Source organism: Triturus cristatus, chromosome 7, assembly GCF_964204655.1.
Source record: "Triturus cristatus chromosome 7, aTriCri1.1, whole genome shotgun sequence".
Lineage (NCBI taxonomy): Eukaryota > Metazoa > Chordata > Amphibia > Caudata > Salamandridae > Triturus > Triturus cristatus.
The window spans coordinates 1,329,431,730-1,329,447,074 of NC_140590.1; the positions used below are offsets into that span (position 1 = coordinate 1,329,431,730).

Consider the following 15,345-nt stretch of genomic DNA (forward strand, 5'->3'; position numbering starts at 1 on the left):
AATTTGGTAATGTTTTTATTTCTGAAATAGGATAAAAAACAAAGATGTAATAAGATGACCCTTAGCATGGTGACACGCAGATTTATTTTTGAGTGTGTTTTTTATAGAGCGAACTTGACCCGAATCAGGTATCAGAGCACTTCACATAGACCAGTTGCATTACATGAGGACACATTTATTTTTGTTAGGCACAGTGAGATTAAATAATTTGCCCAGAATCACAGGATGTTCAGCGTCACCGAGCTATGATGTCTCACACCATCAGACACTCAAACATACATTGTCAGACAGCATTACAACAACCATCGGACGACCACACACTTATCACGAGATGCCCCTACACTAATCAGATATAATAGAATATAGGCACACTTTCAGATTAATACATGTACACTACCCGCTCTCGCATGAATAAGAGACAACGTGTGCTGCTAAAAATACAAGTTGCAAAACTAGCACAGACCACGAAACCGCACCGCACATGCAATGTATTTAATATGGCACTAGAAAGGCAACGCGCGCAATTATGATTTGAGTACATTTTACAAAATGTGGACTATAAATTATATTTTGCAATAGTGGTCTGACCTGAAATGCCCGTAAAGTGTTTTGTCATATTGTATCAAATTCAAATAAATATAGGGTGTTTTTCGCCTGTACTTGCCACATGTTAGTGTTTTGCGTGTCGCGCCTTTTTCGTTCACACGGCATTATTTTCTGATCCACGTAGTATTACTACAACTACCAGAATGCGAGCTTTGTATAAGGCCAGTATCGTCTACATATATCGGGCATAATTTCTGGAAACTCGAGATTTCAGCGTCACTTTTTTTAGGGATAGTGTTTAAATATATCAAACTGAGTTGGTACCTGGCTCTCAAGATCCCCTCACATTCAAAAACGCTCGACTCGAGACATAGCAAGATTTATTCCCCTCCCCTAATTCCGGGTCTGGCTCCACCCAGACACACCTGGGGCTCGGCAGCGTTTGGCCTCAATTTAAGGAGCTGCGACGACCCGCTGCTGTTTCTAGCACTGAACCGGGAGGGTTTCGCGGAGGAAGCGTAGGAATGGCCGATTGCTATGGTAGGTCAGAGCACCAGTGAGGTCATGCCTACTCTGGAGACCCAAGCCTCGCATAGGCTCTGTCCCTGCCATTTCTTACTCGTGATAGTGTTGCTCTGTCTTCCACAAGCTCTCTTAAATGAATGTTCAGTTTTCTGTTTATTCTGAGGTGTAGTTTAATTTCAAAATGTTCCCCGATCTGGGTATTCATTTCGCTGACTGCGTCTAACAGCCCTGCCTTGCTTTATTTAACTCCACGTGTCGAAAGAACGCGAATGCTATGGATTGGATGGCTGACCCCTCTTCTCTTCCAAAGATTGATTGGCAGACTTATCAAATTGCACCATCTGGTGGGAGCGCACCAGCCAGCCATTCCGGTTTTTGCCAGTCCAGGGGCAGATTTACAAGACTTGTGTGCTACTTTTGCCGCCGTTGCGTCCCTTTTGTGACACAGCGGCAGCTCAAAGCTAGGGGGTGGCTCAAAGCTAACAACCATGCTCTGACAGACTTACAACCTGACGCATCTAGGGAGATGCGTTACGTTGTAAAGCCCTGCCACATTAAACCAAGCCAGGTTTAATGTATGCAGGGTGGGCGTTACCTCGGAAAATTTACCAGTCACTTTTCCGATGCTGGTGCGTCAAATCCTTACGGCTGCTTAGGTTTAAGGCATGACACACCATGTTAGGGATGGGACAGGTTGGAACAGTTCTGGAGTTGCGTTGCGCTTGCGACACAACTTCAGCACTCCACGAACCTTACGGCGGCAGATGCAACGCATCTGCTTGTCCTTGCGCCACGATGCACCACATTGTAAATGCGGCGCATCTGCGGTGGAGCAAGAGCAAACTTGTGTGACGCATCTTCCCTGGCGCATCTCTGCTGATTTGCAGGGATGCGCCAGGGAACATAAATCTGCCCCCCCCCCCCCAGTGTTGTGACACTTACAATCTCACATTAACTACTTTGTATGAGCTGCAACTCCCTAACCTGTAAACTGCTGCTGCCTAGCCATATTAGCTATAGGTGCCAGGCTGGGTGTGGTTCTGCTTAGTCGCTGTGTAGTTGCATTTCTCTGAAGTATCTGATGTCTTCTGAACTTTTGTAGAGTTTTCGACCTTATTATAAACCCTCAATCTGTCTTTTATGATTTTCCTCAAGGACTATACCACGTCCAGTCTGACTGACCTATTACTCCTGAGCCTAGTATGCGCACTCTAGTTTCAGGAGTACTTCACAAAGTAAGAGGCAGCTTCATATGCTGTGCTTACTTTAGTGAAAATGTACCCGCTGTGCCCAGCTGATGGTAGTGAGCTTCAGTGGGTATAGGACCTTCTCTTCACTAACTCATCATGGCGTTTGATGTGATGAACCTTTCATACACCAGTCTAATGCTGAAGGAAGTCCGGTCTTAACTGGTTGGGGCTTATGATGAAAAAAAGCAAGCGAGGGACCCTTTAAAATGATGGTTTCTGAGCGCTTCAGAGGAAGGATGCGGCAGGAAATCTGGTTTCTCGTCCCATTCATTACAGATTAGGGCAGACGCATCTAACAAAATGAAGGCCTTTGCTACAGTGTAGGTTATGAGGATGCAATTGTGGTAACTGTTCATTGAGCATTACGGACATCACTATTCCTTTGAGGGAACATGGGTGATGGTTGCTTTATCAGGGGCTTGGTCTTTTTAGTTCAAGCTTTGGCTCTGTCCTGCTTGGAAGATCGGCTTTAGTGTCAGCCGGCTACGTGGAAGTGGGGTTTTGCAATCTCAAGCTTGGCGGTAGAGCTCGCCTTGGAATCCCCGGGCTGCCCAGACCGTTCATGATACCTGGTTAGTGAAGGGGGAATGACATTGTTTCAACGAGAGGGAGTCTATATTTATTTTTTGCCTGTATAGCCTGGAATTTCTGCAACCCAAATTTTCTACCCCTTTTTGGTGAGAAGGACGCTTGCAGTCTGGGCAGATGGTAATAATTAGGGAGATGTGTCAAAGTAGTTATGACTGTTATAGGTACATTCCCACTGGCTCTTTCTTTGGTCTGAAATGGTTCTGAGGACTTCACAGTACAGATGCGTATTCCAAAACCATTACACTTTTGGTGAAGAGAATGATCATGCAATTGTCAAAATCGAAGATTGCATTTGGGGTTTTTCCACCTGCGCAGGATGCAACCAGTGCTTAATTTGTAAAGGAATTGGTACCGGAACCCAACGTTGTGCTCAAACACGCATCTGGTACACTCAAAGGTCAGGATGCTGAAAATTAAAGCTGCGTCATCTTGATTCCACCTAATGTCTTTCATCTAGCACCAGACTCTTCCTGTCTCACTCTTGTAGGTATTTGTGTATCCCTGTCCTCCTTTTAGGACCGCTTTCTAGTCTTTCTCCTCTAGTTCTTTCCTCCTTTTATGGTTTTGCCCTCGGTCAGTCTGAAAAAAATAAGCGCCAGTCCCAAAACATGAGTGCCAAATGGGACGCACCTGTTCTAATTAAGCAGTGGATGCATTTTTCCGAGGAAGAGTAAAAAAAATTCACAGGACAGTGGTGGGTTTTATTTCTACTGCCCAGTCTTCAAAGCTGCGCATGTGTACTGGTATGGTGAGCCCCACACACGCGTGCGGATCCGACCAGCCGCAACTGCCTGATTCATTTTGAAAATGTCATATATGTGGGGGAGGATGTGGTCCGTGAGCTAGATTGCTGACTTTGGTGCTGGAAACCAAGGCTCGAGCCTCGGCTTCGCGTCCACATCCGGTGATTTTGGGCAAATCACTTCATCTCCCTGTGCCTGAATGTGTCCTTGTGTAACGTAACCGGTGCTCATGTAAAGCGCTCCAATACCTTCGGTCGAGTTCGCGCTATATAAATCAGCAAAAAAAAAGGTGACCCGCAACGGCAGGCAAGCACGGATGGCAGCCATTGGTTGCCACGGTTAGCAGGGTCGCCTGGGGTACTGCAGGGGCATGTGAACGGATTGGAAACAGAGCAACTCCTCCTGTTAACCACGTTGTTGCTTGGCCTGCCCCGAACACCGGCCGACGCGACTCTGCTCAGCTGTCTAGCCCGAATAAATTATTTTGCTCACCCTCCCATACCTCAAGTTAGTAGCAACAGGGAGGTTTTTGATTCACTAGGTGTAGTTATTGATGGGATTTTACCTTATCTGCAAGCTTGAAGGGTAGGTGTCCTGTTTGGTTGGGCACACACCAGGTTGACACACTGGCTGCAGTAATTGAAGGGCAGACTAATTCAGGAAGGTTTTTTTTTTAAGCCTGACCTCAAGCAAAGACTGAAGTATTATGGCTCCTGGGGAAGGACCGGGGCGTGCGCTACAGCACTTCATGACCTTCTGGTGCACCACATTAAAGGCCTTGGGGATGCCCTGGGCATGGTACTTGCACCAACAGACCACAGTATGGCCTCGTTGCCTAGATCCAGCTCTCTTACGAGAGCCAGGGGATCCTCTTTGGGTTGGATCAGGCATGGTGGTTTGGGGCACCAGCTAACTTGCTGGCCTAGGCTTCCTGTCTTGAGGGAGCTGGTGAGTTTACCTTGTAGGAGATGTAGTTTGATGCAATGTCCTGTGTGGTGGTTGACCTTGACTCCTTCTGAAACTCTCAGGGGACCCTGTGAAGAGTTGTCTATTTATTTCCCATGATGTTGTTCAATATTATAAATGGATATGTATAAAGATAAAAAGTGCAATATTTAAAACATAGTGATTTTGATTTATTATAAATATGGCCTGAGGATGGTTTTATCTTAAAACACAAATGCACTGAGTCTCGGGTCATTTTGCCAATCTAATCCATTTCATTACCTGGGGGTGGGAGGTTTCCAACCACTGCTGTAACTCAGATCTGTACAAAACGGTGTGGTGATGGACGGAGCATCAGAACCAATCAAACACTCACATCCAGTCAACAGATCTGGGTTTGATCCAGAACCGTTCTTTAGCCCACTCTGCCACCCCAGTTCAGACATGGCCATATGCAAATCAGTCTGACCCTGTGCCTCATGGGAACAGTCCAGCCCAAACTGCCAAGCCATGCCTTCCCTGGACCGGAAACAAGCTTCCTAGGACCGGTTTCTGGCATTTCAGCCGTCTTCAGCCAGGCTTGCTTGAATCCAGTGGCAAAGTGAGCAAGGGACTCAACGTCTGAGCATACCCTGCCAACTTATGGCGAACAAAGCGGTACAAAAGGGGGTGGTGATGGACGGAGCATCAGAACCAATCAAACACTCACACCCAGTCAACAGATCTGGGTTTGATCCATCACCGTTCCCATATTCTGTTAATTCCCAACTTTTAAAATGTCCAACCCGTACCGACATCAACACAAGAACTGCTAATCGCCAATGCTCGCACCCACCGCACTTGGCTTCCAACAGCGGAGCATGCTGGGAAATACTTGTTCTTGGAATAAGGTCCGGATGGACGAACCTGAACATGAGAACTTAGCAAATTGGCATGATGTCTGACGTGTGGAACTAAAACAAAAGAATTTAAGAGAAAAAAACGAAAAGTATGAAAATGAGGACGGAAATAGTTTACACACTTTGAATTTTGCAACTCGCATTTTGCTGTGCCATTGGTTCTGGGGCAGAATGCTGCCCCAGTAAATACTCCAATAACTGCTTCTGCCATAGACAGAGGCAAAGGTCTAAAATGACTTTCATGCGGCTGCCATCTTGGACTAATGAGCTTCCTATTTATGTATATTGAACAAATATAGCAGTTAATAAGGCAACAAGTGGGTGTGTGTGTGTAGTTGTGGTGACTGTCACAGGAAAAAGTGAAATTAAACAAGGAGCGACCGGAGGTGGGGGGGATGTTGGCACACGGGGAGATTAGGCAGCAACATCATAAAACGTGTAGAGAACTAAAACTATATGGTTGCTGAATACATGGAAACAGACAAGAGCAGGGCTTCCTAGATTTGACCGAAAAACCGCAAAGTCCTTCGGGACACTCATTCACATACAAGCACCCACAAATATACTTAGCAGGAGCGAAGTAATTACATTAAACAGCATGGACCATTATTAAATTGGGTACCATAATTAAAAAAACACACTTGACCGATCCCCACTAACCATGTACAATTAATCTACTCTGGATGGTCCTCTTAAGGTGTTAATTGTGTTAGAATTCAGTAAATGCTGTAAGTCCCGAGACATCCCATGTGCAATAAGAAACCATTTTCATTAGTGCATGCTTTTCCGATACAGTACAGACCAATGCAATTCGCTACAGTAGATCGAGCGGGAGAGTGGGAGGGTTGGCGGCAGTGAGGCGGAGAAGGAAAACTGTATAAAGTGCACGGAATGCTGATTGGACTATAGATCCTCTGGCAATAATTCATCCGTTTCTCCTGCTGCTTCAGTCTCAGGCGCTTGATGGTGACAAACGGGAAGCTGCTCAAGACTGCCGAACCGATGGGGTGCAAAATCTCCGATCTGGAGTGAAGGGTAGCAAAGGAAAACGTTCTCCCAAAGAGCAGAGAAGCACTCAAAGCGTATGGAAACATAGTATCGCCATTGGCCCGCGCATGCACCGTCTGCACGGCAAGCCCACGGAAACATGTTCCCCAGTGACGGAGCGTCGCAGAGTAATCGGAAGGCCAATGGGTCAGCAAAGCACGGGAAGTGCAGTGACACCTGCCCCGGTGGCGCGGCCAATTCCACAAACGTGGTTGGAGGGGGTGGGGCGGCGCGGCCCTCCCCGTCCCGCAACATCAGGCCTGCGCGTGGCCAAGCACAGGCCCCGCCCTGCTTCACGCTGCATTGCTTGGACAAACCACCCAGCCAAATACATTTGTGGGTTGCCGCCAGGCCGTGGTTGGTTCCCCTCACACGCACATCACATGTGCGACTGCTGCCATTAATGCGAGCTAGCACCTTGCGTTTAAATGCACACCTCGATATATATTGCAAACAAACGGACAGCCGTACACAGCCGTGCCACATCCAAGGAGAACCCGCTATGGTTTAAGGCCCCCTGATGGGAGATGTACAGTCCCTGCCTTCTTTGGGACCCACACAACTAAAGAGGAGGTGTACCTCTCTGGAGGCCCCTCTTGTTCCCACTGACCTGCACGGATGCTGGGGCGGGGGTTCTGGGAAACAATGACCAACTGAGTGATCACTTGCGACCCAATCGGGTTGATTGCCCAGACATAACTGGTATTGAACAATTGAAACCTACATGGTCCACGATTTAACTCGGGCGCCATGAGGCGGTCTTGAACCAGGACCGGTGGACAGCAAGTCATCGGATTAACAATTTTAACTATTGGTGGGTTGGAGACCGAGGTACCCTCAAACACTGAAATAACATTGGTGAGAATAGTTCTATGAAGAAAAGCATTGAATGAATCGCTCCTCAAAGTCCAGGACAAATACCATGTCCGGTTACCACCAAGGCAGACGTACCGTAATGCCAACTGTAGGCAGAGTAACACACAATCTCCGACCTAGAGCTATTCACGGTAAATGTACCTAGAGAACCCAATTGCGCACAACTAGAAATTGGCGTGCGCTTCATACCGCAAGGCAGTTCTACGGAACACCTGACAATTGTGTGACTACATGCCAGGACTCATGGCAGGCGACCACTTCCTATCGCACTACACCTTGCTCCTGCCATGCTGTCCCTCATAGTAACACCACAACCAACCCTGATACTCGTGCAGGCATGATACTTGCGCATATTCCAAGCCCTCAAACTATACGAATGGCTTGTTCAGCTGGCAACAGGGATTTTAATGCCAAGTGCATTGATCCATACCTGTTGGGTCATCTCTACAACAGACAGCCAGCACCAACTCGTGGCAGGCTGTCCCCAGCGCCAGTTTGCAATTCGCTCGCATGCGGTGCACCAGCAACCACTTGGTCAAATTCCACCGGTAAACTTTGTGATGGGATTTTAGCCTTAGTTGGCGCTATGTAGTGGCCACTTAGACTTTTGCCGCTATGTCAATGCATCCCTGTATTCAATACAATTGGGTCACTAAGCTACACCCATCTTTTGGCTTAATCAATGCTTCTATTTGCATTAGTTAATAAACCACCATTCTAGCTTGGTTGCGTTGCCCTCCAAGAGCTAGCCACCCACCTGGGTGGCTAGGTTTCAATTTGCTATGTGTGATTTTCACCATATCTGTGCAACTGAGTGACAGTTAAGGGCCTATGACTGGCACTTTCCTGCAAGCAAAACCAAACCATGCAGAAGACCACTCAATATCAGTAATTACACAAACATACCCGTGTACGGTAGTCTATAGGCTGTACAATTTGTAGCTCTGACTAGTTGGACAATGGTGACCGTTACTGATAGGCCTGGCTAGCAGTAGCCCACAGACTGCGCCACTTGCCACACCCCGGGTTCATGGACACCCCCCATGAGCCAAACATGCACACAAAAGGACAAACCGATGTAAATTGCTCCTTTACGTGTCAATCCCATCTTAACACCGTGCTCAGATAAAGGCCAACATACGCACATTGGAGGGGAAGAGTTGCGGACTTATAGCAAACCTCTTTTGGACTGTGGGCAGCGTTCAATGTTTTAACTGTTTCCTCTCCTAGCCCAATGACCATTCAACGTTAGGACTATCCCCACTATGGTCTGTCCTGCCCAAGGCTAATGCGATTGGGAGCGTGAGGCCTTAAGCATTGGGTGTTTGGATGTCAAGAAAACAATAACAGCCTCCCCATGCACATTTCAGAAAAAGGTTAGGGCAGCGGGACCTGTGATGCAATCTGCCGGTATAGTTCGAATTCTCTCGATGGCTCCAACAGTCAACCCCATAATTTGGAAAGAACTCCCACTCGGTCTGTACCCCTAACTGTATTTGCATTGAGTGGTCCTATAACAAATTCTAACCAATTGTGTGCATGTGTGAAGGCGTCTGCGAAGCATGGTTCATGTCGTGGCTGCTCAAACACGTGCAGTAAACTGTGCTGACATTGATACTGTGGAACTGTTAAATAGACATGCTCATCTATGGCCTAATATTAGTCCAACAGTGCAGCACACGACAACGGAAATAAATTCGATCATATCTCCTCCATATTTCCACTTCTTTCAGGCTTAGTGATTGTACAACATAGCCACTGTGCCAACCTGTGGCGTACCATTTGCAACCTGGGCAAGCCTAGAACTAGTGACTGTCTTCTGTAATAGAAGCAACAATTCTAGATTAGACATTCAGTCAGCAAGGCATCCTTAAATGTTCATCACAAACTCCCTCTTATAAAGTATTGAATCGTGGCGCTCAAGATCAGGCACCGTTGCAAATCACGTGGCAAAACGCCTCTCTTCTCCGGTAACTTGCCCAACTGCTGCCGGGAATGTTGCTCTCAACATTTACAATGTTGCTCGTGCATCTTTTATATAGCGTGGACTCGACCCGAAGGTATTGGAGCGGTGTACATGTGTACTGCATTTACATTACATATTCAGGCACGGGGGGAGACGAAGTGATTTGCCCAGAATCACAGGACGCGACCTCGAGTCTCGAACACTGGTTTCCTGCACCAAAGTGAGCAGCTGCACATTGAGCACTGTATTTACATTACATATTCAGGCACGGGGGGAGATTAAGTGATTTGTCCATGATCACAGGACGCGACCTCGAGGCTCAACCTGGTTTCCTGCACCAGAGTCGATGGCTGCACAGGAGTACCGTATTTATATAACCTATGCAGGCACGGGGAGTTAAGTGATTAGCCCGGGATCACAGGACGCGACCTCGAGGCTCTAACCCTGGTTTCCTGCACCAAAGTCTCTCTTGCTAGGCAAAGATGTGGCTTCGGCGCTAGATCTCCACACTGCCAGCTGAGGATGACACGACCTAAATCCAATTGCCACACCGGTTCATGCCATCCTCTCTCCCTCGCTCTGACCCGTGCCCCCAGTCTGTACGGTTCCTGGCCGGAGGCAGGATGAAATGGGGGGGGGGGGGGGAGAATAATCTGGCCCAACGCCTTCCACCTCATGGAGGAGACGAAGACCAGCTCCGAACTAGTTCAGCTGGTTATACAGCCTGGACGGCACTCTGCCAGCCTTTTACCTTCACAACGGCTCCTTGTGAGTTGTACCGAGTGCACTGGCGAAGGAGTGCGTATTTGTGGAGGCTGGCCACAGGCCTACCCCTGCTAAAGGCATAACCCCGGGCTTACTATCGCCCCCACGCCAGGCGTTCCCTCCCAAAGGGCCCAGCTATGAAACGCCCGCATCCGGAACCTCACTATGATCAAAGACGCGCCACACTTGTAGCTCCGCGCCGGGCTCTCAGCATGGCAACTGAGGCCGGCTACCATGTGCGTTTCGTTGCCTGGCGGTCAGGCCCGCTCCATGCTGCATCGCCTCTGGAGCTTCCAGTGCCTGATTATGGAAGAGCGGTGAGAGGAGCCCCCCCACCGCGCAGCCCCGGTAATACCCCACCGGCGGGGGCCCAAGAACGTAAGGGACTGGCAGATTGCAGTTTGTCCCATCCTACACGTTCTAGTGGTAATATGCCGAAGTCGGGGCCCAACAGGGAAGGGGGGGGACCAGGGTCAGCCCGTTGCCACCCAACCACATCTGTTTCAATCCCTGTCCCGCCCAGCACCCCCGCGAGCACCCGGTACAGCTCTGATGCTGGCAGGGAATGCACAGGTTCAATGCGCCGGACAATGGCAAAGTTCCCAGAGCCCCAGCCGTGTCCTCTTGTTCTGGGAAGGCCCTGGGACACGGCCGCCATCCGCAGCTGCACAACTGATTAACCCCCACACTGCTGCCAAATACCAAGGGCCACTCCGGAGGACACCTCGAGCAGCCAAGTACTGCCCTACGAGGGGCACTCGCCTAGCACAAATAAAGTGCCCGCATCCCCGCCACGCGCGCCTGCAGCGAGCTCGCACCCCGCCCATGGCAGGCCGCACCATGGCCCCTGAACCACCTGGGACAGGCCCAGGGACGGGGTGGGGGGTGGAGCCGCACTCACTGTGAGCGATGTCGCACGAGGCACTACCAGGCCGGGGATGACGAAACTGGACAGGACGGCAAGCAGCCCCTCCATGAGGCATGCGGGGCGACAAGAGGTCGCCGGCATGGTGGGTGAGGGCTATATAGCCTTCCCCCCCCCCCCCCCCCACGCCCAGAGGAGTCCCGGAAGTGACGCCCCTCGTGTCACTTCCGGGCAGGAAAGAGAGGGGGGGACACCAGCCGGAGTCCCTGCCCCCCAGGAGGGGGCGGGGAGGGGTGACCGGTGCCCAGCCGACACTAGGCCGCCGACCACTCTAGTGGCCCCCTGCGGGGGCCGCAGTCAGCAGCAGTAATTCACCAGTGCTCCTTGGCCCTGGGCGGAAGTGACCATTCGGCTGCAGAACCAGTTAAGATCGAGCAAAGAGTGATGCTGCACTAAGACAATGGTAAGTAGCGGGCGGGGATAAAGTAATTGTATTCAGTACAGCAGGACTTGCAGACAGCGCATGCATACAGCGCATGCACTCTGCCTCGGCTCAACCTAAAAACAATGATGAATGCATAAAAGGGGCTGATAAAGAATTGTTCCAGGTTAACTTTAGGGTAGAGAGAAAAAAGTGATTGTGACCTTGGTATCCAGCAATAGAACCCTACAAAAGTTTGTCTATTTGTTTTTCCTAAAGCCACGCAAAAACTATTCTACAAGGCTATTTCCTTTGTATGTGTACTGCAGCATACATGCGAAGAGATAATAACTAGGTGAAATTTATATATTCTTCCTACACCAGCCTTGGGTAGACTCACCAGAGTGGTGCAAACCTATATTTACAAGTATTTGTAGGTATGGTTCTGCATCAAAATACATCTATGTATGCACAGGGGCCCCCTAGCACCACCCATATAATGCTTAACTGATGCAAGGTAAGGCAGGGCAATGTGTGGTATTGTAAATTCCAAAACAGATTTTACGTCAGGCTTGTGCCGTAAAAGTGAATTAACACTGACGCAAAATCTGGTCTTCAACTGATAAATTTTTTATTTAAACTCTGCTACAAAAAATGGCAACAATAAGTAGACGGACAGTAAATCTGTTCTGGTTATTTGTTTGCAAAGACTATTATAAAATATCTTATGGGGTTAAGGCACCTTTTGCTGATGTCTGTTTTTTCCAGTAAATGTGAATGAATAATAATGGTAAAAAAACTCTGGCTGGAGATTAATACACTTGCTGGAAAAATCTGTTTTGTCTCGCCTCAGTTTTGACTCAAAGTAGCGTAGAGGGTTAATGCAAAGCACATGTAACATGAGGATGACAGATTTTATTTTATGTAGCTAGGTAAATGGGTTACTGCTTTGAACAGAGATCATTATGCTACTTGCAGTTGCATTGTAAACCTTTCAATATAGCACAGTCAGCTATGGAAGATGTGACTTCTACACCTTGTAATCCACACTGTTTTCATGTAACACCTCCTGTACAATGATTTACAAATGCATATGATGGATTCTAAATGTTATATGTAAGTGTGGTGTAAAGCTTGCTGACACACTGCATTAGGATGAGTAGCACTATATGGGAAAACAGAATGTGTACAGGTGTTTGAAAATCACACAGGGACAAATTAAGTACATTCAGTGGGGCCCAACTTCTTGGCAGGGTGTACGGCATCCACCTGGGAAAATAGTGGGTGGATGCTGTCCACCCACATGTACCCCCCAACTTGTGCCCTGAACCTAAAGCATAATTGACAATCTAAATTTGTAATGTACATTAAGCATTTCTGCTAGATATCTTTGGATAAAGGGTTTTACAAGAATTTGCTATACGTGTGGCTCCTGTTACTAAACTTTTGTCTATTGTAATGGAGCTCCTATTGGGTAGCTGGTTCAACTTTTTTTTTTTTTGGGCGGGAGGTAGATTATGTAGCAGCTTCTGTTTCCAAAAGTGTTCAGATCACAAATATTAGGACTGCAGAGGAATAAAGACCATGAGTTCTTCGAGATCAAACCGTATTACATTTTGGACAAAATTCAATGTTTCAGGGTTGAGGCCTGTGCATACATGTATGTGTGCATGTGTATATATTTTAAAAAGCTGATTGTTGGGCCACATGTTCCATGAGGCTAAATTCCGACACTCTCAACCTGTGAAGCTTTTTGCAGGAGTATAAATAAACTAAATTGCTTTGGTTAGTATTTGGTGAAGCATTACATTTCTGAGAATGATTGTGTTCCATATCGAATCATAGGGATACATTTGCTTTAATAACTTTTACCATTTGGGTTAATGAATTATTTATAGTCTTGCGTAATAAGGCCTGTAAGGAAAGAAGTAGGGATATCTTTGGTTTTAATGAGCTGAGTTGCTGTGAATGCCCTCAGTCATCTAGCCATACATCCAAGTTCTTGATGAAGTTCCCATCTCTCAGATACTTTACGCTTTTTCTTTTTAGGTCGAGCATTCGAGACCTCTTGTATATACAGCAGTATACACTTGTATATTAGGATATACTTGTACGTGTATGTACTTTGTGGGCTCTGGAGATCAGCCATAGGACTTGTCTGCTTCCGCTTAGGGATTTTTTACTGTTTAACTGCCTCTCTAACTGTCTTAATAGAAAAGGACCAGCAGAGGTCAGTAAAATACCAGAATCACTTTAGCTTTCTCTAGATTCCCATCCATAGAAATTGGCTTCCACAAGCACCCGTGGACAATAATTTTTATCAGTCTTATATTTTCAGTGCTATAACCACCGAAGGCTCTGATTTTATATTAAATAGCTTTGGACTGTACCATTTCCCACTGAAAGGCTATATTTCTCTCCGGGTTCCCATAACTTGTCACACAGTTTGGTGCTTACTTTCCCTTCATGTTAAAGAACAGTAGATGTTTCAGCACCCAGGCTAATGTGCTGCATAGATAAATACATATAAGGTCCCAAAGGCGAGACCAATTGCATTGCAAATGCTTGTTTTATTTTCCTTCTCAAAACCAGTTTTTCTAGATTGACAGTTTCTTTACCTTGTAAAAGTGAGCATTTAGCATTTTTTGAAGGCCAAATCATGTTTGATTTAAGAGGACCATGTCATCAGCAAACCAAAGTTGTGATGTGCCAAGTCAATTGATGGGTGAGAGTCCACATTATCAAATTGGGACCTGAAGTCAGATGTATAAATGCAATGAATTAGAGCAAGTACACACATTGCTTAGCTCTCTGTATGTAAATCTTAGCAAAGCGTGAGTGGTTTTGCAGAGTTTGACTTGTGCCCAATGTCTGTATTCAAGAGATGTATATTGCATGCAAAAGACTGGGTGGTATGTGCCGTGTCGCCAGTTTTTTACCAAAGTTATATTTCCTGTTCACGCGGTCAAATACTTTACAACAGGAGTTTAAGTGTTTTTTCGTCTCTGCTCTAGATGGCGCACATGGGCTGTCTTTAATGAGCCGTGCTGTATTTGTTTGGTGGCTTACAGCCCAGCCCATAGGCTTCCCATTTGCTGGCATCGTTGCTCCATTTTGTCTTCTCTCCATTTGTCAAGGGGCATGCATAAGTCCTGCCTCTTTCGGTGTTTAGCCCTTGGCACCCTTCCCGAGAGCATTGGCCAACTACTGCTAAACATCCGCAGAGGCAGTTCGAGTGCATTATCAGGTGCCAACCTCCTATCATGCGGATTTTACTCTTATGTGCTACCAAAATATTAGATAATGGCCTTGTTGGGCAGGTGGCGAAAGGCGTTGCATTTTCCTTCGTTCTGCAGCCTCTTTGGTTATGCCCATCATTAAGGAGAGAGTAATTAACAGCAATGACTCAACAGAGGCCTGAACATCTAATGTCAGTTACAGGCAATCAGTGTTTTTGTTATCTTTACTATTAATAGACAACTGGGCTGCTCCTGAGAGCACCACAAATTTTGCCTGTTGCAGGTATGTGTGCATGAAGCCTCTTCTGGCACAGTTACCGCTGTGCAGAAACTTTAAAAAACAACGTTCCATCTCGAAGATATTAACAGGCTGCAGCTGAAAGAGTTCACAGTCTGGGGTCTACAGGAGGAGGCGGGACTGGTCCGACAGCCTGGGACTCCACGGCCTTTGAGGAGACACGGAGTAGTGTGAACTTGTCAGTTGACTGTCTTCGCAGGACATCGGGTTTCTGGGTCTGATCGTCCATTTTTAGGTCTCGCCTGACAGCGCTTTAGCGCTGCTCTGGCGAGACTTATAGTAAGCATTTTTGGAAGTGCAAACGAGTGCTTTCAGGCCGCCAACTACTGTGCATGTGTGCCGGGCGCGCGCACCATTTGGCAGCCTGAA

At 47.4% G+C, this 15,345-nt stretch overlaps 1 protein-coding gene across 5 annotated transcripts in view; it reads left to right on the forward strand.

Moving 5' to 3' along the window:
• The first annotated feature begins 954 nt into the window (after window positions 1-954).
• Window positions 955-15,345, forward strand: part of LOC146811975 (uncharacterized) — a 696,581-nt gene continuing 682,190 nt past the window's right edge. For 3 of the 5 annotated variants that reach the window (XM_085618952.1, XM_085618950.1, XM_085618951.1), the window contains exon 1: window positions 955-1,086. In XM_085618952.1, the coding sequence (XP_085475078.1) occupies window positions 1,084-1,086 (3 nt within the window). In that variant the 5' untranslated portion in view covers window positions 955-1,083. The remainder of the gene's footprint in view (window positions 1,087-15,345) is intronic. The other 2 variants (XM_085618948.1, XM_085618949.1) reach the window with 1 other exon arrangement.